Source organism: Bacillus rossius, chromosome 2 (assembly GCF_032445375.1).
Source record: "Bacillus rossius redtenbacheri isolate Brsri chromosome 2, Brsri_v3, whole genome shotgun sequence".
In the NCBI taxonomy this organism is placed as follows: domain Eukaryota; kingdom Metazoa; phylum Arthropoda; class Insecta; order Phasmatodea; family Bacillidae; genus Bacillus; species Bacillus rossius.
The window spans coordinates 87,339,512-87,362,234 of record NC_086331.1 but is presented as its reverse complement, the minus strand read 5'-3'; the positions used below and the strand labels follow the sequence as shown (position 1 = coordinate 87,362,234).

Here is a 22,723-nt window from a genome sequence, read left to right as displayed (position 1 = left end):
TTTGTTACCAAAAATTACCATAATTAGTTTGTATTGCAATTTTTGAAAATATAACACCATATTGGCCGCCATCTTGAATATCTTAAAATGCTCAACATATAGCCGATGTCACCCGGCATTTCCTGTTACTAGACATAATAATCTTTCATTTAAGACCAAAAACAGAACTATAGACCACTTTTCCAACCCATACCTCGATTCTTCCGTACTATAAAGGGACTGCAGTAAGGTGGGATGACCCTTAAATTAAGTTTATCAGCTAAGAAGGGAAGCAAAAAATTATGTCACATGACAAGATCAACTTCAAAATCTAAACTGTCATGGATGCATTGTAATAATCACAGACAGACTTAATGTGCCGTTTCTAAATTACGTGACACATTATCCAATACAGCGTCCAGGGAGTCGCAGTCGAGAGAGGAGTCCAAAGGCGACAGGCCTTACTGATTCAGCAAGGGTTGGGTAAGGTCCCAGTCTAAAAATGGGACTGACTGTGGATAACCAGCTGCTGAGTGGGTAGTGGTGTTAAGCCCTACATTTATAAACTCAAGTTCACTGTCCGAAAGCATCTGGTCTCCTCTCTTAAGGACTTTATTAACTCATACTGACTGGTTGCCTTGTGGAAAACAGGTGCTACTATAAATGGGTTTATAGCCCATTCGAAATGCATATTTCTATATAAGATGGACTGAAAATAACAGGTGTTGTCTGTCACCAGCATCGCCAGAGTGCCAAAAATCTTACAAAAATGATATCTTAAGGTACTCGCAATAGAAAAGGGCTTTCATGTACCTAAGCGGTAACTAAATTATGAACTTTGTAAAAATATCCATTACTACTAAAGGGTGATTATTATCCTATCGGGAGCAAGTCAGAGGGCCAAAGATTTCCAAGTGGAGTACATGCCAAGGGTCAACAGGTGGATCAGTACTGTACAGCCCTGTCTTGGCACATTAGGGAGGCTTTGAAATCTGACAATCATGACACGACCGCATGACGTTATTATGTCAATGTGCAATTCAGGTCAAGCCGAATAAGAGGCTATCCTCTGGAAAGTTTTATCAACTCCCAAGTGCCTGCCAACAAACAATGCATTATAGTATTTCAACACCATGGGGCCTATAATAGTAGGCACTAAGGCCTTACAAACATGACTAGATTTCCCTGTGAAATAAATAAGTCCCCTATCATCCACATAAGACATAGCCTTGTTCACTCACAGATCCTTTCAGATGTCCTTAACACAGCTAGTTTTCCAGCTGATAATCACAAATGCTAAGATAAGACTCAGGCAACAATATTAACTGACTTATTCTGGCAGGGGTTGTTTAACCACAAATTCCTCTGGGGTGAACATCCAGGGGAGGGTGTCGGCAAAGACCAGATGGATGGTATATCTTAAAACAGAAACATGATAATCTTAAAATTAGTAATGGATCGAATCCAAATCTCCAAGAGTTCCTCGAATCCACCCCTCGAATCCATATCTAGGCTACAAGAGTCACAAATGAAATAATTTACAAGAAATAAAATTTTAACACTTTTTTGTTTGTGAGATTGTTAGCTACATTTTATCATGGTAATTCCTTGTGATTTCAAGGTATTTTAAATGTTGCTAACCTATACCAACCAACCTATTTTACAATATCCAATATCATGTCACTTTATTTATACCTAACTTAAACATTTGATAAATTGAAAAACTTCTTGAAGTATTACAATGGCATCTTGCAGAATGATTTGAAACCATGCCAGAAAATTAAGAAAAAGTCTTTTTCCCAACTGAATCAAGGCTTTTCTTTAGAATTACTGTTTTTTTTTTGTTTTTTTTTTTCCCCCAATATAATAAGTACAGTGTTTCAGAAACCATCTCAAAAAATATACATGAGATCATCTCCATTACTTTCTTAAATTCAACCATAAAATTAAAGTAACTTAAGTATTCAGCAAATTTTTATATTCTGCCATCCTGCATGTCAACAGCAGCTCTGGAGAGAAAAGCCATAAGTTTTCAGGTATAGTTTACCTTGTGCCACTAGGGTGTGTTAGTGGCAAATCATGGTAGAGATGCATTTAGTAAACAACAGTGTAAGGAATTACGTTAAGTTAAAAATCTTTCGAATAATAGAAAATTTTAAGTTTATGCTTTTTAAATTCTTATTAGAACTGAAATATATATATCTTATATCAATAACGTTACTGTATTCACCCACAGAAGTGTCGCCCCTTTGTATGGGTTGCACCCTTAATTTTGGGCAAAGAATTCTTAACTTTTTGCTCTAAGGGTCGCCCCTGCGTATGGGTTGCAGCTCCGTATATGTCTTCCTTAGAGTTCGGTTAATACAAGTGAAGTGTTCCTTTTCTCAGCTTATTTGTGCATAAGATTGACCCTGGCTCTTCTTAGTCTGTTTACTTCGGGAGGATGTTATGCGGGCAACTTCCTCCCCCCTCCCGCCCCTCCATATTTACGACCCATCTAATTCCCGCACTTCCTAACAAGACAAAGGAGAAAACTGCTATTTTTTATATCCTTGTTTCCCTTTCCGCCATTGTGTGGGGGTGTGGGCGTGCGCATGTTTTTATTATTATTATTATTATTATTACCTATCCCCCTTACCACGAAGAGAGAAGAGGCGACAAGCTATTCATTGTCAGTTTCATTTATAAAAACTAGAATGCTAATTACCTCGAGGCTGGAGGAATGTCAAAGGTGCTCTTATAAACACCAGGGATGGCCGGAGTTTTTGTCATGGTATTTCAGTTGAAAGCGTGGGGAATCTATTTCAAAAACAATAATGATTTATCACAGTTGCATCATGAACATCTGTCAAGATAGACATGTTAATTGTGTGGGGGCCAGTTCGTGGGACATTTACAAACAAGAGAGAGAGAGGCATAACAATCAACACTGCCATATGGCCTCACGCACACGTGTTCATGCAGCAGACGCATCACTTGCCGGCACCATGACAAGTCAGGTGGCAGACACGGCATATACAATAACTGTGCTGTTCCTGGAACTTCACGCGACTGCTAAGCTGCTTTCATTAAACAATTTATACTTACTCGTGGAGTTATATTTATTAAAAACCAATATATATTTATTATTTACCCACATATTCAATCACATAATACAATATATATTTTTTAACCAAAAATTTGCATATGGATCACAATAATTTTTTTACACTAAAAATCAGCATAAAATATACTATCCATATGCGGGTAAATACAATATTTTGTAACTCAGAAATGTTGGTAGCACCTACACAGAAATAATTTTTATGCCCAAGCCCTATTATGTATACAATGTGGTATGTGAATTTTTAAATTTAATTTTAGGTTGTTTAATCTCTAAATATTATTCAAAATTTATTTCAATGTACTTCAAATATATTTAGATATATTAGTACTCTAAAATAATTTTAATAGGAATAGTGTCTTCATTAAAATGGTAGTCGACTAGCAACTTACATGTTTGTAAAATGTTTTGATTAAAATACTCTCATATAGAAAAAAAGTATTTGACTTGTGCTGTTTTGATTAGCACTTTGTTTTACTGGAAAAAATTAAGGCGTTACTTTGAGGAGCAGATATTACAGAGTTTTTCTAGATTATTTATTTATTTTATTAATTTAATATTTGTTGCATGCCTACCTACAGCTTATGGCCTTGGGTGGTAGGCACGATACAAACAACACAGATACATGCAGACAGAACAAAACAATACAAAATACAAGATGACAAAACAAAAACAATATACGCAACATTTAACAACATTCCATTCAGGCTCTCTTTTCACAGACTGTCTCCTGGGTAACAATACCCCAAGATTAAAAAATCCCTTTCGGCACAGCCTACAGACGTAGGTAGATTTCGAAGTACCTATTTATTCTGGAAATTTATTAGTAACATTTATAGACTTCTGGAAAATTAAGAACTTAATGTACACATACATAACATCCTATTTGTTCTATAGTATTCCAAAATGTTTGATTAAACATTTTCTCATATTTCATGCACAGATATAATTTTTAATGTTTTTAACTCAATGCATCCAGCATTAAATAGCTTAGCATGAATTTCATATTATGTACATTTAAACGCCAGTTTTTACAGTAGTAAGTTAGTTTCATCAGAAATTGTTTCAGCCAAAGGTTTTAGATAAAGTTTAGGATTTTTACAATTAACTATGTATAATGGATTTGATAGTACATCTATTTAAAAAAGTAAAGATTTTTTTAGGTAGATTTTGAAGAAAAACTATCTATTGTACCTGTTACCATGGTACGACTTCCAGAAAATTTTTATATAGCTTGTGGTTTCATAGTCCATAGGCCCCAAAACGATTGTCAACTCAAAAGATATATATATGTATGTGTGTGTATTTATATATATCACAATTTTATGGACGTGATAACTGCCGTAATTTTGCACGAATCACTTCTAAACTGATACATAAAGTATAGTCATGGAAAATCTTGGTTGAGTTCATTAATTGGCAAGATTCCAATATTTTTTTAAAAAACAGAAAAATTGCTATAACTCCCATAGTTATACAATCATCACATCCATTTGAACGTATTATAACTCCAAGGAGTAATACCAAAAAAAAGTTATAAAAATACATTTTTGATACAATCAACCATAACTGCAAGGGGTGGAAAAAACAAGGGTTGGAGGATTAATGCTGCCACACACGGTTGGCTATTATCTGGACAACTTCGGCTTGTGGGAATACCAGAAACACACATGCACATAATACTTCAACCTCCTGCAGAAGGGTGCATGTGTAGATCATTGCATATCCATCATATTCTAAAATTCCACTTTGAACGTGCCTAAAGACATAACTTCAAAAACTCGCAAAATGAGTCACTTCACACTTTCAGTTTACTACATAATGCCGTACAGTTATTGTGGTAATATTTACAGTTTTTGATGATGCTATATAAAATATCATTATTGTTCAATTGTTTAATGTACACAATAAAGGTTGGTAATAATTGTTGAAAGAGGGAACTTTGATTCCTGTGTTTTCCAGAAGGTAACTACATTTTATGTTATTTTCATAGCAGTTTCTTAATAATAGTGCATCTAATATATATCTTCTTGGCGACTGGGAGCCAAGAAGAGAGAGTATAATTTTGTAATCCTTTGAATAGAAAATCTTAACATCTTAGAGGCATGTGTATTAAAGTTATTCATTATTATTTATCTGCTGGAAAGTATAAATTGTTTATAAAATGTTGAGAATAGTTTGTGGTGTGTTCTGATAGAAGGCGAAAGTAGAGAGAGGGAGTCAAGCGGTCGTGGAATGGGAGGTGGTGCTCGGAACTCTGGCAGCAGTGATTCATCGACACTGACCGCAGCAAGTTTGATTGATGCCATCATAACTCACCAGATAAATCAAAGTTCAACAGATTCAACAGGGTCTGGTACTCCAGGCAGTGGGAGTAATCCTTCTGCACCCACTAGACCTAGTGACAGGTTGTTTCAAGTAAGTACCCCTTACAAGTAGCATTATATTTTCATGAGCGAAATTGACAAATTGTGCAGAAACTTAAAATATCTGTACAAAAAAATGTAATAAGTCTTAATGATATTTGATCAGATTGAAGAGTATGTTGTAACTGAAAGTATTTAAATATTTTTTATAGTAAAAAATGTAGTCCTATTAATCATTATCACAAATACTTCTTTTTCCACATTTGAAAAGTACTTCACTTAGCTGTATGAGAACCAAGTACCAACTATTGAGAACGATCTAGGCTTTTATAAAGATTATTACATATATTATGTTAGATTGTGAAGTATAAATAATATTTGTTTATCTATTAAAGAATAAGTTAGTATAAAAAATTGATACAGAAGATTGTGTCTGTCTGTCGACATATAAAAAGAAATTACATCTTCCTGTGTGTTGGTTTCATAGCAGTGTGTGCATGCTGTGGAAGAGGTGGGGGAAAGGTAGCAGAGTTAAAAAAAGAGAGATGTCTAATTGTATAATGGCTGGAGAAAGGTTTAACTTATTGTTCCTTTGCCTTTTTTTTCCTTTCTTAAAGTTTGATTTATTTGTTATGTTCATACTGTCCAGTAGTATTTGCATTATCATGTCAAAATACTCATCATAAGTATATTTAAAAAAAAAAAAATTGAAATGTGAGGAAATGCTCTACAAAAATAATACTGAATAATTTTAATATTTGGTTGGGGAGGGACAACTAGACTAAGTTATACAAGAAAGAACCTTAAAAATAAAAATATTCCAAATCGTGAACTTAAATTTGTTAGGAGTGTTAGCGAAGTTATAGTACTTCAACTCTAATTTTCAGAGTCATTTTTCAGTTAGTTAAGAAAAATAGTTCTTGATTCAATTTTGCTTTCTTAAAGCTGTAGGCTCTGTAACACACGATATTGAAATTATATTCTGGAAAACCTTGAAATTATGTTTATACTTTATTAAATCAAAATGCATGGATAACCTCGAAATCCAATAATCAGGAGTTTTATAAATGTACACAAGTTGTTAATATTTATAAGTAGTTCATATATTTATTATATTGTCTGTCTAATTAGCAAACTTCATAACTCCCAGAATGAAAATTTGACAGTAGAGAACAAAAAAAAACTTGAAACTCCATCCTTACTACTAGTTGTAAAAAATAGCTGTCTTTTAACTCTTTAAGTTATACCTTTCACTGAGAATATTGATAATACTAAGATAAAATACACACACTAATGACTGCTTGTTGTAATATATTACTTCAATGAACCATTAATTTTTGTAGATAGCTTTGCTGAAATGAGAACTGTGTTACATAGAAAAATTTCTGAGTTATAACACTTGGAGTGGGCATGCAGAAAATAATTGTGAGGAACTTGATGAAAAAAATTTAAAAATTAACAATATTTGAGTTACGAGGTTTGACAATAAATTATTTCCTAGGTCAACAATATGCATCTGTATCCAGGTTCAACCTTCCTGATTTTGGTTTTCTGTGTTTTCCCGAAACAACTCCAGATAAATGAAATTATCGTTCCTTAATATAGACCGTGGCCAATTTGTTTCCAAATATCCCTGATTAGTGTTGTGCATAACCGTTTCTAATTATGACATTGTTACAGAGACATTAAGCTTCAACAAACAAAAGTGTAGTTCTCAGTTATTCATGTTTTTATGTGTTTATGGTAATGAATATACATTGTATAAGAGATGGACTGAGACATAAACTCTGGGTGAGTCAAGCGAGTAGCTTCAGCTTGTGACAGTCCAGACTGTGCCCAGCTAAGACAATGATCAGGCACTGTTACAGTTCATGCAATTGACCCTTGAAAATTCTCCAAAGTCTTGGAAAAATTATTCGTAGAGTTCCAGTTTGTAGATGACAATTATGTGTTGGGGTATTACTATGACTTTCTTCCAGAAAATAATAGATTGTACATATTAATGTTTTTGATGTTTTTTTTTCCTTCATCAAACATGAAAAATGGCTACCATTTCACAACTTCGAAACATTTACATGACAAAGACAAAACTCTCAGAACAAACAACTTATCTTTAACTAAACAAAATTGTTCATTGCTTGGAAAATAAATGATGAAATGTTCTCTGCTATTTCTGATGACAATGTTTAAGTCCTGCTGTTGCTTTCAACTCTCGGTACAAGTGCCTGAGAGAACCCTGGTTCTCTTGGTGTAGACACCAAATTTCAAAGCAAAATGACTCCATTTAGGCTTGCGCTGTTGTCTGTAGTCAATTATTAAAATTGAATACTGTCCAAAATAATTATTGACAACCTGGCCCGAACCACAGACATGAAACTTCTCTGCTACTACTTGATAATTTGCATTGTTCATGTTTAGCCACCACCTGATCACAACCATGTGTGTCGACTTCCAAGCAATGACTGATCAGTGGTGACAGAGATGATTTCACTTCCTTCCCACCAGGAGGAGCTGGACTCATGGCTCAATCTCAGAGACCCTTTCACTTACAACCAGTAGCAAACTACTTTATAACATGGAAACCTCATTCTTCACGATTGACCGTGCTATGTGGAACTTCCCATGTGTATGTCTCTCCCTCACACAGACTGATCACATTCTTGGGAATCAAAAATTAACATTCTTACCACGCATAATGAACACTTGTTCCTCTCTGTATCACTATGTCATACTGTATTGACAGGTGCCATGGCATTGTGCATGTACCATTCTTTCTTTAACCAAATAAACTTTTCCATGTTCCAGAAATAATACTATAGCTTACCAATGATATTAAACATCATAATTAGTAGTTCAACAGAATATTTATACAAAATAAGAAACATAAAATTAGTTGTACAATACAATTTAGTCACTAAACTCAAACTTGTGAAAAAATTACTTGAATTGCTTTCTATAAATAATATATAAATATCCCCAACAACAATTGAAAACATTTATAAATGAAATATATAACAATCAAACTGTGGCTTCATGACCTTGAACTTTTATTATTAGCTGTTTTACCGAAGTTACAGAATGTAGTTATCCCCTCAAATAGATGGCAAAGAAAAAAAAAATTAAGTTGGAGGGTGGGTTTCCACAATGTTACAACCTAACTGGTATCAAAAGGAAAATTTATTGCACTTGATGGGCTGAGACTCAGCATGAATAACATATGTATATTAATTAAAAATAAATTCATATTTTACATGTGCAATGAGCATAAAATAACATTTTTCAAACACATTTTTGCTATTTACATTTTCGTACAATTTATGCAAAAATGTGAAGCTGCTTTGTGTTTGTTGATAAAAGGTGCTATTATATATTTTGAGCATAGGTAAATTCCAAGGTTTGTTTTATTTAAAATACATACATCAATTTCAAATTATTTAATTGTTGGCAGTTTTGAAGTGAAGAAAATTATTGTTATGCAGAAAATTACAGAAGGAAAAGGAAAAATAATCCGTGAACCTTTTGTCTGGTTGTTTACTTTTACTTTTGATTTTTTTTATAGCGTATGTGTAGTTTTTAAAAAAATCCATAAAATGCTAAACAAAATGTAAATTAGGTTATTTAAATAGTGAAAACCTTACTAACATTAAATTATCATAAGGTATTTAACTTTATTTTTATATACAGTGTAAACTCTAAATAACGACACTTAACGGACTGAGCATTTTGCGGCGTAATAGAGAGTGGTCGTTAAATGTAGAGAAATAAAATATATCATCTACTTTTCTATAATAATATGTATTTACTAATATAGTACACATTTTACATGCGAACATTAATATTCATACAAATAACAACACTTATTGTGTATAGTTTGTTATTTTTTCTTTGTTTTTCCATATTGTAGACACGGTAGAGCGGCTAAATCCAAAGCGTCTTCCAACATCACTGATCTTTTCACCTGCCTCTATTGAGCGTATTAACAAAAGTTTTTCGTCAATACACAAAAATTTTCGTTTACTCGCCATGTTTACAGTTCGAAAGTCTGTAAGCAACTGCAATAATGATGACGTGTAACAACTTGACAAAAGTCTAGTGACCGAGTTAAACATGTGCATGTTCATCATACAAAAATAAAAGACAAAATTTCTTAGAATCTCCGGTACGTCAGTCGAAGTAAACACATGCTAGATAATAAAACAACAAAACAGCAAACAAAAGAACGTACACAGCTGCAGCTCTTATCAACTTCGGCAACTTAAAAAATACTGCTTAATGATTTATAATGCCGTATTGTTGTAAAATAGAGTGAGCGTAACGCTATATAGAGTGTATTATTGTATAGAAAACAAGGTAAACCAACCAAAGTCAAGCAATTTCGACGTTTTAAGGAGTTTGTGATTGAATCGAGTGACGTTATAAAGAGTTTATATGAATAATATTGTATAGTGAATTAAAAATTTTATTTCTGTTTATAAAGTTTTTGCATGTTATTTATTTTTACCCTTAGTATTGTATCAAAATCTGCTTTACGTGTCATCACATGTTAGAGAAAAACTCTGGAACTACTCCATTTTTAAGGACTAAACTAAAAAGACTTCAGTCTGTGAACTTAACTCAGTGGTATTTGATTTGACTCAAACATTTGCAGGCTCATCCATCTCTATTATGTATTATTATGCCAAAAACATATAAATGTAAATAGTAGACTGATAAATTATTAAAAACTATTAATTTTGACGATTGTGAATTAAAAGTAAAGTTAAAGAATCAGCGTTTGTTGTCAGCAATAACAGTGTTATCAGTCAAGAAAGTATGGAACTAAAAATTAAAGGAATGCCTGAAACTAAGTTACCATAAAAAAATAATAGCAAACTTAATACCCTCACAGCATGACACCAGCCAATAACATGGGCTCTTAGGTGCACTGCCAAACAGAGGACTGATATCCTGACATTGGCCACACCTGAAAAGAGGGGGTCGAAGGTATATAAACCACCTGTTTTCCAGTATCCTCTATCAATCTGTTTGTACCTGAGGACGAGAACAGTTCTCAGTTCCTGAAATGTCCCAACTGGTGTCTTAGGAATCCTGCTGTGTTCATCTGTGCTGTCATCTACATGTCCAGAATATCTGTTTTTGTCATGCAACCGTTATCTTAGGGAGCCTACGGTGTTCATCTGTGCTGTCTTCGTTGTGGTGCCCAGAATATGTGTTTGGTTACATCGCTAGTTCACCTGTGCATCTCTTGAGTTTTCATTGTGTTGTCTATTTTATCTGTTTAGTTTGATGGTTGGGTAATTCTTTTTGTTGCTACTGTTGTTAACCTACTGTGTCCGTCTGTGCTGTAATTATGTTTTGACTAATTCCTTTTATGGAAATTTCTGTGTTATGTTTTTAATTTTTTTGAAATTGCGAGATTTTGTCATTTTCTGTTTGTTTGCATATTTATCTTTGTCTGTTTTTGATATTTATAATAACATAGATTGTAATCTGCAATGGCAATGTCCTAAATAACATCTTAAATAAATCTTCCCGATTGTAAGAACCATTAAAAGAATGTAAAAGGCTGTTTATGGCACTGTATAACACTTACGATGGTAATGGTCTTAATAATAACCAGTAAGTTTGTGTGCCACTGTTTTTACTCGTAACTATGACATTTATATATGCAATGCAAGTGTTATAGCATGATTATTACTTTATTGGCCTCATTTCTAGGAATTCTTACAATCAGTTCAGCTTACTCTTATATCCTAGTTTGGCAAAACTTCTAAATTATTTTGTAGTGTCTGAATTATTTTGACTCATCATTTCTTGTCTTACATGTATATTTGTTTTTACATTGTGATTATTTAGATATATTTATTATTTTTTCTTTGTTTAAAACAGAGTTTTCATCGTGATCCACCGCCTCCTGCATCTACCCAACCACCTTCAAGTTTGTTTGTTACTGAAATGAATGATAAAAACTTGAAGTCATCATCTCATAGTCCAAGTGTTATTCATCTAGATCATGACCAACCAATTCAAAAAGAAAACAGTGCACCTGGAAGTAATCCTAAAGTTATAACATTGGGAGAAACCATAGACTCTATTATTAAAAAGGACCTTAGTAACAGTAATCTTGCCACTGGAAGCAATTTTCAAGTACCTTCACATCATCGCAGTATGGCGCAAATCTATCCTCACCACGGATATCCATACCACCTCATTGCTTCAGCACCACAATCTTCTCAGCCCTCTGAAGTTGGTGTAGCAGTTGAGCATCAGAACTGGAAGTTACGCAGAGCTCTACAACAAAAGGATATGGAAGCAATGCGGGAGCGTGAGAGGGAGAAGGAGAGGGATCGAGAACGGGAGCGGGAAAGGGAAAGAGAAAGAGAAAGGGAACGGGACCGGACAAATTCGTCGGTAAATGCTCTGCAGTCTGATGAGAGGCACATAATACGAATAGCTCAACCACAATCTCCAAGAAGCAAAGGCATTGGGGGAGTTCCTGCAGCATACAATATGGAACCAGTATCACCACCTGAAACTGGTTCGAGTGCTCATCACTGGGTTGACACAGCTAGAGCTAGTACAACTGAGTCGGTTGGGTTTCTGCCCTCAAGAAGGTATTTTCATGAACCAGGAGGAAACAAACCTTCTCATATATCCCCTCTTGAATACGTCAACAACAAAATTGTTGAAGTAATGAGAACATCTGAAGATGATAAATCTGATCAAGTCACTGTGCCACAGCAGCACAGGCAGCAGCAGCAGCAGCAGCAGCAGCAGCAGCAGCAGCAGCAGCAGCAGCACCTCCACCACCACCACCACCACCAGCAGCAGCAAAAGCTGCAGCAGCAGCAGCAGCCACCTCTGCCACCGTCAAACCAGCAACAGAAGCCTTTCAGCAATGCTAAAACTGGTAACTGTGTAGATGAAAGTGGTGTGTTTTCTGGTGACATAAAAGAGTGCCGGTTAAATGATGGTGGTGGTAATAAACTTCAAGACAGTGATTGTAATGGCAGTGTGAAAAGTTTGGACAAAGATAAGCAGGAAGGGGTAAGGTGTGAGAGTCCGGGGGTATCGGAAGATGATGGCGGTGGCATGCAGGAACCGTGTGCTGAAAGGGGAAGTCAAATGGATACAGTGTTGAAAGTGGCTAGTGGAATAGAATGTGCTGTTAGCAGAGTGACAAGTAGTTTTTCAAAGACATCCCCCTTGTTGGTAACCAATCCAATATCTTCCACATTTTCAATTGCCCCAATAACATCAACAGTATCCTCTGTTGCAGCATCATTTGGTACACCACCTTCAACGTACACATACCCATTTTCTGCACTGACAGTTCCATCAGCTGGTCACTCTCCGACAAGTATGCCAACAGCATCTACAAAGATCCCAGTTTCGTGTGTGAGTAGCAATACAGTCAGTATGCAATTACCACAACAAAATAAACTTTCAGGTTCGGGCCAGTCTCAGTTATCTTTAGCTGTTTCTTCTAATCAGCCAGTAGATATGCCCTCAAGGTCAGCTGAGCCAGCTCCTTTGCTCTCGGCTCAATACGAACCTTTATCTGATGAAGACTGAACATCCCAACTTCAGCTGTATAATTTAACATGTGTTAATTGTGTTTCTCTGAAGTGTTGAGAAATGGCTATGTAATAAAAATTAAGGTAATAATTTAAATTAATTTATAACATCATCCAAATGGATTGTTAAGCCAAAATAAAAAAAAAGGGCAGTATTGTCCCTATGCATAATAAATTGTTGTGCTGAATTTACAATGATTTCTTAATGCAGTTGTAAAGCCTTTTATTTCTTTTGTTATAATGATTGTGATAAAATATTGATAGTTGTAAGGTGACCATCATATTTTCATAAAACATCTCGCATTGTACAGATATTATACATACATAAAAAGTAATTTTTTTAACATCCTAGCTTTGCTTTTATATTATCAAAAACAGAATGTGATCAATTTTAACATAATTAACATTTAGTTATTTGTGACTGGCGTATGAGTTTTAATGTTGCTTTATATTTGTACCATGTTATATTAACAGTACATGTCTTTTGTTTTATGCTATGAGTTCTAAACTCCTGTTGTTAGAATTTTTCTTTAAGTTTATTACTTTTAATTAGAATTAGTTAGTAGTTTATATAATGAAAAAATTTTGTCAACCAGAGGTTTTATTTGACCAGTGAATACATCCTGCTTGCAGATGTGGAACAATATTTTTTTTTTCAAAGTGAAATCTCATTATAAATGTGTTTTTCAAAGTGTTTTTATACAGTTGTAATCTGTAAAATAATACTTTTATTGAAATGTCTAAATATGTACTTTTAATTCTAAGATGTCTACATTAATTTTTGTTTCAGTATTACATTATATTTTGTCCAGCTATAAATATTTACAATCTTTATTTCTTTTGCTGAAAAGCTATATTTTTGTGTAATAATTTTATTGTGTTTAAAGAAAATTAAATGGTCAATATTGGTTGTGAGGGAAAATAGTATGGTTTTATTACTAGTCCTCGAATATAGGTTGATATTATAATACTTTATAGTTTATTCTGAACAAAAATTTAAACAACTGTAGCAACCTTTTATATGTAATACACTTGTTGAATGGTTTCTTGGGCAGTAAATTTTGTATCAGTAATTATTATCATTGATAATTTGATGCCAATAGCAAACATAAATATTGGAAAGGGTTGTTAATATTTTAAGAATTATTTAAGAATATTCAATGGTTTAAAAATTAATAGCATTGTATATTAAGCTTTGATCTGTTATAATAATATTTTAAATTTATATTATTTATTTTGAAGGGGGAAAAAAGCAATACTTGATATTGTATATGTTATGTCAACATGTCTTATAATAAGATTTCACTCTGTTTTCTATTGAATAATGTCTTATGTCTGAAGTATTTTTTAAGTATAATTTGGCAAAAATTATAATTGTGATTTCAAGCTAAATTTCTTTTTTATTATTTTGCACATAAATACGTTTCATTTTAATCTGTGGTTATAGGTTAAAATACCTCATATTCATTAATGATTGCGAGTAACTATAATATGTGTTTAGAATTTTTACATATTATATAAATTTGAATAAACAATTTGCATTTGCATGGGTGAGGTGTTACCATTATTACTTCTCTGTTATTTTTAACATTTGCCAAAATATAGGTGAAAAAATTTTTGTCATTAATGTTTTGTGATAAATTTTCATTGTAACATTGCAGTTTTTAAATACACACATTGTTGGTTGTTAGTTAATTTGTAAAATAATTTCTTTATAAAAAGAATTTTAAGGTAAATCCACAGTATGAAACCTATTTTTATGTAAAATACAAATCTTTATGACAATGTTTCTTACAGAAATGTAAGTAATATGTCTTTTTCCAAAAAATAATTCTTTAAATATGTCGTGTCTTTAATGTATCCATGCAACAGGTGTTTAATTTCATATTTTCCCAAAAAGCTATTAAGTGTTATATAAGTTAAACTACAATAATTTTATTAAAAGTGGAGTTTAGTGGACATTGTGTTGAAAAAAGGGGTGAGATCAATGTACAGCCAATCCTCTTATTGCTATGGTGGTTATTGTTGTTATTATTTTCATCATTATAATCATCATCATGTCATCATGTCATCATGTCATCCTTATTATTCAAAGAAGTAAATAAACATGTTATTTCAGGTTATGGGCTTTTTGTGTTTGCTACATGGAAAGTTAACAAGAAGTGTTTAATTTGCAACAGTGTTTTTATACACTCATTTACAATACATTGTAAAGTAAAATCATATTTCAGTATTTTTATGCACAGATACAGTTCACAATTACACAGTAATAGTGACTGCATAATTTGAAACATGATAGTTCTGCATCCTGTGCAGTAGGGATGTGTTGAATCTCTTAAAATCAGATTCTGATATGGATTATCATTTAAATATAAATTTAATTTCAATTGATTTTTATTTAGATTCCTGTTCTTTACTGTAACACAAATTGTGTATAAAAAAAGGTGGTATGAAATTTTTAATTTTTATTATGTATGAACTTTCAAACATAATTCTTTAAACAGTTAATTGTATTTCACTGTTGTTAACTAAATAGCAACGAATGTTTCAAATGTCAGTACAAGTTACGGGGTGACAAACTTAATAAAAATACATACTATTGTAATTTTCTTTCTTTATTACCTCCCTGAATATATTAATCTTTACAATTTGAGGTACAGGGCATGTTGGTGATACAAACTAATTAAATCATACACCAAAGTAATAAAATTAAATCCATAATTTAACTTAAGACTTCTGTAGGCAAAGAAATATATAGCTTGCAATATCTTTAACACTTAGCAAAGATTTGTAGATTTATGTTAAAGTATGGGGTTAACTGGGTTATATGTTGTTCTGAGCCTTAATTGACACACATAGCTGAAACACAAACAACTCATCAGGTATTAGGGGCATGACGTTTTTGCGAACTGCAAATCCACACAGAATTTTTTAAATATATACATTACAAAATGTTTAAATCTTTAAAAAAAAAAAAAAAATTATTGAACACAAACTATTGATGAAATAAGCTGATATTTTCACTTTACACCTTATTTTGTGTGATAAAAGGTTAATTGTGACACTCAAATCATACACCTTTGCAACTTTCATGTTCAGTTTATTTTAAGTGTCTGCAGCAAAAGTGCACCATGTTTTATGGTGTTTTCATTCATACTGTGGGCATGTTTGTATGTGGGCCATACTGTTGCGCATCACATTAGGAAATATTTGTTTATTGCATATTTACAATGCTAGTGCTAGATCTAATGCTTGTTTTAAATTGAGCACATTATTTTTTTGCTGCTGTTTGATGATAAGATTAAATAGATGTGAAAAAATCATTTCTTGGCCATTTAGTTTTAGACAGTTCAAATGACAAAAAAAAATGGGTTTTTGACAATGAACATTAATTTTAGGAATAAACTATGAAGTTATAACAAATGTTACATTATTTAGGCCAAAATTAATTGTGAAGATATATGCATTAAGCTTTGCTTTATTTCTTTTCTAAAAATTTGCGGTCGAGTTTGGTTTGTAGTTAGCTTAAATATATTCTCTTCAAAATATATTCTTAACTAATAAACCATTAATTTCTATGAAGGCCTAAACAGTTTTAAATGAGAGAATACCTTAGTAAACTGTGTTTAATTTATACTATAACATAATATAGCTACAGTATAACTTAAACATAAAGTAATGCAGTATTAAGTATTTGTCACTTTTAAGTATTTATTTTCAAATCCCTACAAGATTTTTGCATTTTGTAATAGTTCATTATAAATTACCTTCATTACAAAGTACCAAATCTGTGGGCTTTTTCACATTGTAATGAGATTTCACTGTAATTATAATTGCAGTTGACCATTCCCATGCCAATTCAAGTATGGAGTGCACTTTCAATGTTTAAAAATTATTTATACTACCAAAAGTAAGTAACACCCAAAGAGAATTGTCCCAAATTTTTTTGTACAATGTTATGGTAACTTAAATATGTACACATGAATATGGCCAGTTGCAAATATGTATGTGCTGGACACTTAAATGTTTACGTGTTTCTCTCGAATACTAAAACAGCAAGAGTCTGAATTTTTTTTTATTGGAATTCTAGTTAACTCAACTAAATGTGGATGAATCTTTTGAAAACAAATTTTAAAAACTTTTTTTAATCAGAAAAATTGGTCAACATTGTCAATTTTGCATTTTCGTATCTTTTTTCTCATGCAAGGAGACAATACCTGAAGTAGACTTCTGAATACCCCTCTAATAGTTGATGTACCCATACTTTAATTTTCTTTCTGATATTTATTTAGTTAGATAAATCATTTATTGAAATATAAATATGAAAAAATTAAAAGAAATTGCTATAAATTTTCATTCCTCAACCCCTCCTTTTTTTCTTCTTTAAAATGATTTCCCAGTGATAGGAATTCTAGCAGTGAATACGGAACAATTACTTTTTGTATTGTACATACATTTTATGCATGTATTCAACAAAAATATTATCATTAAATGTAAGAACACTGAATTAAATTCAATTAAAGTACAGTACAACCCATTAAAAATGACATGGCTTAAGATGTTTCCCCGCGTAAAACATCAGACCAATATAACTCCAAAAGTTTCCCATGCCATTAACCTTAACATTCCTCATTAATTATTTTTAGGGTTATTAGATTTTCCCTGCTTTAGCAGCACTAAATCAACACAAAAAATCTTTGGTTTCTATCATAAATCTTAACTCATCAGCATCACATGCCCAAATGCATTCAGAACATAGTGACCACTTGTTTTGCACCCTAAATTTAAGTTTGGGTTTATATGGATGTTCGGCATGTCAAACAGTGCCGTAAAGTCTAACTTGCCCAATATATATCAGGCCATTTACAGTAACTGTGGTACTGCATCCAAGGTTAATGTATCATAACATTTAACTTGCACAATATGTTTCAGGCCATTTATGGTAACTATGGAACTTTGTCCAAGTTTATTCGTCACTTGCTGTCATTTGTTTTCACATCACATATGTAATTCGACAATTTGCAGTTGGGTTGCCATTAAATAATACACACATATTTTGTATGTATGTTTTTTTTATAATGCATGGTACAAATTAATTGTGCTCATGTGGAAAACGATATTTGTACCCCATTTTGAGAAACAGTAGTGAGTACACTTATTATTTTCTAAACTTCAGACAGGATTTTAAAAATAACATCTCACTCTTGTTTATACATTTTTTTTAATCTTTAAGAAAAGGATTGTGGTTATAAAGACTTATTAGGAAAGGAACGTAAAATTTAAAATGTAATTAAACCAAACATGCATTTCGCCGCTTTTTCTTGGCAGACACTGCCAGGAAGGACGGAAAAATAATATAGTAACAGTGGAAAGATAACCAGATATCTCGTTGGCCATGGAAAAGATGGCTTTTATTGAGGAATACAAGAAATTAACAATACTTTGGGATGATCAGCTCCCATAATACAACATAATAATTTAAAACTCAATGCAGTGAAGTAAATGGCAGCTTAGATAAACTTTGAAGTAGCAACAATTTAAAAAATATATATTTGATATAATGGGTGAAGCTCTTAAAAAAAATATTAGCAATTTTTATCTGACTCCGTAGCCAGGAACCCTGGCATTACCAACAATTAACTTTTGTTGGTGCTGAAAACTAACGGTTTCAGTTTTCCTAATTTTTGGCCCACATTTTTTTTTTTAACAGTGGTCCACACACAACCAAACCTGTGGGCAACATGCAACCTTCTAAGTTAATTTTTGGGGCCTGCAGACAATTTTATTTTTCTTCTAATTTTTTTCTTTCCTATGTATGAACTGTAATAAAAAATTTAACATTTCATATTTTTATTAATTTAGTTTTAATGTGATCTTTTTATCAATTCTTAGTTTCAGAAATGGGTAAACTGTTAGAATATTTTAAGTATATTTTAATATATAACATGTTTAAATTAAATGTAAGTAATTAATTTAAGTTAAAGTTTTGTAAAGTAACGAGAAACAATTTACCACCAAAAAAATTCATTGTAATGAATATGGTATATCTATCATGTGTATGGTAAAATGCTGCCCTCCCCCCCCCCCCCCCTCCAATACTTCCCATCCCCAACACATTTGCCAATTAAACAATTGACCCTACACCAATCCCTCACTTAGCACGACTTATGCGTTCCTAAAAATGTTTGTGTTATCCGAAATCACGTATTCTGAAGCACTGGTCTGCATAAATAGCAAGGCTAATTTACTTAATGTGTTCCAAATGTGTAGGGAAATATTCTTCACGTAATATAAATGCTTAGAATAACGCTCAATGATAAATATGACGTATTTATAAGCCTATTCATCGAATACTTTGTATGACGAATTCAACACCGTGTAATGGTAGATAGTTATCTATTGCCTGGTTGATTTGCTCGCCCGGGCATGACCTTCAACTCACATCGCGTACCTTTCCGCGAACTTTCCAAACCATCCTTTACTGGCAATGAAAATTATATTACTGTTCGGATATTTACATTTTAATTTTTCAAAAATTAAAGTGTTCGTTCGTGTATTACCACTTTGTTCACATAATACTGTCAGGCCCGTGATTTTTTTTTTTTTTTCATTTCACCATTCATTTAACAACCTTTTCCATGTGAATCATGTAACGCCCCTCGTGCCCCAAAATTATATTATTTTAATTTAATAAAAAAAATCCTAGGGAACAGCTGAGCAAAAAAAATAAAGAAAAATACAAGTATTACCAGAGGTGGCACGAGATGGTGAACAAGACAATTTGATACTCCCTGCACACAAGCAACTTGGGAGCTAGTGGATTGTTTAAATAGATATAGGTTAATAAGAAATAAATAAATCACTACATAAGTAGATTGGTCTATAGGTTTCCTGGTTTATTTAAAAAGAATTAAATTAAATCTGTTTGCCATTTATTTTGGATTCTTTAAGTTTCACAATGAAGGGTTATTAAAAAGATATTAAAGTTATTAAAAGGGGGCCGGCCCAGTATTATTAAAACAAGTCATATTTACTTTTAACTACATATCAAGCACAAAAAAAATTTAAAGTATCCTTCTTGACATATTATGGCATGTTACATTCGTCCACACATTGCTGTAATTATTGTTTGATTTAAACGCTTTCACATATTCTTATTTGTTAAGTTCCTTATGCCATTGCTCGCTGGTATTCATTAAGATAAGTTCGTTCGTTGGTTGTAAGGGAGAAGTTATATTTTTAAATATCACCCGGGGCTTCAAAGTTGGACGTCTGGCCGGGATAAAGCTCTTCTTAAAGAGACTCGAAGCTCGAGGTCCTGGACAACATGATGGGCGCAATTTCGGCGCCCAAATGTTGGACCCTGTCTGAAACAAGTCAAATTCAGTCAAATTAGACCTGCTTCCAGACAGTCAAACACAGTTGGTGCGAAAAGGCCAACAAACGGGAATTTGGGTGGAAAAGAGACCGAAGTACTCACCAAAAAGGGTTTAGCTCCTGGACTCACGAATAGTCTCGCGCAGAACACCAAAAGGCGCGGACCGAGAATAGCGCGGAGGATGTGGAAGAAACCATGATTTAGAAAAATAATAAAAAACAAAATTTAAACTAAGACATAACTTGTTGCCTAATGACAACGACTGACTGGCTACTTCTACATTTTGAAACTGGGATCACATCCCTTAACACTGCTGACTACATTTCTTATTCGAAAGAGTTCGTCGTTGCCGTGGAAAAGCCTCTCGACAGAGGGGACGCCGAGATGACGCGGTAAGTAGCCGAAGTAAGTGCCGCAATGGCGGACAATGCTCCTAATTATTACGGGCGCTCGGCCCTATGGAAAAGATGGGGAAGGTTCGACTCTGGGCCGAGAACTTCCGGAGGTGACTTAGGTGGGCGTAACAACAACACATCAGTTGATGCGCCGAAGGACGACCACCGCGCTCTCTACCGGCGGGCACAGAAAGCAACATACAATCGACTTTTACTGGACGCGAGTGGAAAGCATAGGGCCTTATGGCGCAGCCGGTGCTGCTCTCTGGAGGTCTAAAGGGGAAGGACAGAAGGAGGTTAGCAAAGTCGCCACTAGGTGTCACGGGCGTTAGCTCCACTCGCTGGCAACAAGTGCAGAAGTAACTGTTTCTGCCACTAGATGTCGTGGGTGGTCCATATCTGCACTGCACATATTTTTTCTGTGGCAAATCGTCCTTGAAGTAGGCCACTGCCTGGCGAGTTCACGTCTGGGCAATGATCCTGGGCCAAATTCTAAGAACCAAGGGGGGGGGGGGGGGAGCTTGGGGGTGAGGGTGGACAAAAAACGCAATGAGGCTGGGGAAGAGCTGGTCTCAGCTCGGCTGTAAGAAATGGTAACAACTCGTCCAGAGATGTTGTGTGCAAATTTAGTCATGCAGGGAAATAATATTACAGACCACGGACGTGACTGCAAGCGGGAGAAATGTCATACGGGCTGCTAACGACGTCTTTAGACTTGCAAAAGATCAGATTGGTCCCTGAGAAAATGTGCCTCGGGCCACTGCCGCAAAGTTTAACTAAGTAGAGTACACCAGCCTAACAAAGTGTAAATCACCCAATTGTAACCAAAAAGTATGAAAAAAAAAAGTGCCGAAATACCTCATTTCCGGCACAATCATCTGTTCATTTCTGTTCCGGTATCTAATGTCTAATATATTCCCACTAGTACAACCAATAGCATCAGACTTGTGTAAACGTTTGATAGAGTCCTTATTTTGTATGATTTTGCACACACAGTTGACTTGCTTAAAACTAAAGTGCAACCAACAAAAGTGTGGCCTTCATGACATTCTGCACGCCGTAATACTTCCAGTTTTGTCTCCAATGCTTAAACACGATGCATTATGCTTCACTGGGAAATGATTCCACTATAATTTCCATTGCAGGTGCTTGCGCACGTACAGTTACCAGCAGACGAACGGGCAGACATTGCTTTGTGTTGTGCGAGTTTCCTGCCACTGGCTAGACTGAAGTTCATCACGGTCCTGTCTGTAGCTGTGCGACAATGGTACGGCACGGAGGCATACGTGCGGACGTAAAAACATTTGGTCCTTTACACTCCACAGCCGCAAATTAACTTCCCATAGCTGATGTTTGTACAACAACTGATAGCGTAGTTAGACCTGCGCGCGCATCTCTTCCTCCCTTGTATGGCTAACTGTATGCCATTGCTAGAAACCTGCAAAATTCGCGGATTCATTTGGTGATAGGCTAGAATTCAAACACATATACCTCTTAGATAATTTTGCTATTGGCTTATTGTTCATTTGGACGAATCTCAACCAGTTATAAACCCTCAACCAAAGAAGGATCGAATTACAGACAAACCAGCCGAGACGACTTACAAGTCGGCAGCCAATGAACTTGCGTTATTTGCCCAAGTGTACAGGGGTATGTGCAGTCTATCCTGAAGGCCATCGAAACCGCGAATTTTGCAGGTCTCTAGCCATTGCACATCTGTTGTTTGTTTCAACTTCTGTAGACTCCGTGGCGTCATACCCGACTTTTTTTTTACTGAGGAAATTTGGCGTTAAATGAAATTTACAGACATGCTATTCAAGATTGCTGCAGTAAAATTAACATCGCGCAATCTGAAGACGTTCTAAGTGATGGATTGGTGTACATTCAAACAAGGTTCTTTACACATTCTAGATAAACTTTTGAAG

General features: G+C 34.0%; 1 protein-coding gene across 5 annotated transcripts in view; it reads left to right on the top strand.

The window, feature by feature from the left end:
* LOC134529436 (nuclear receptor corepressor 2) overlaps window positions 1-21,192 on the top strand; it is a 407,697-nt gene extending 386,505 nt beyond the window's left edge. For all 5 annotated transcript variants that reach the window (XM_063363527.1, XM_063363531.1, XM_063363526.1 and 2 more), the window contains 2 exons: window positions 5,280-5,500; window positions 11,338-21,192. In XM_063363527.1, coding sequence (XP_063219597.1) covers window positions 5,280-5,500; window positions 11,338-13,023 — 1,907 coding nt within the window. In that variant the 3' untranslated portion in view covers window positions 13,024-21,192. The remainder of the gene's footprint in view (window positions 1-5,279; window positions 5,501-11,337) is intronic.
* The last annotated feature ends 1,531 nt before the right edge of the window (window positions 21,193-22,723 follow it).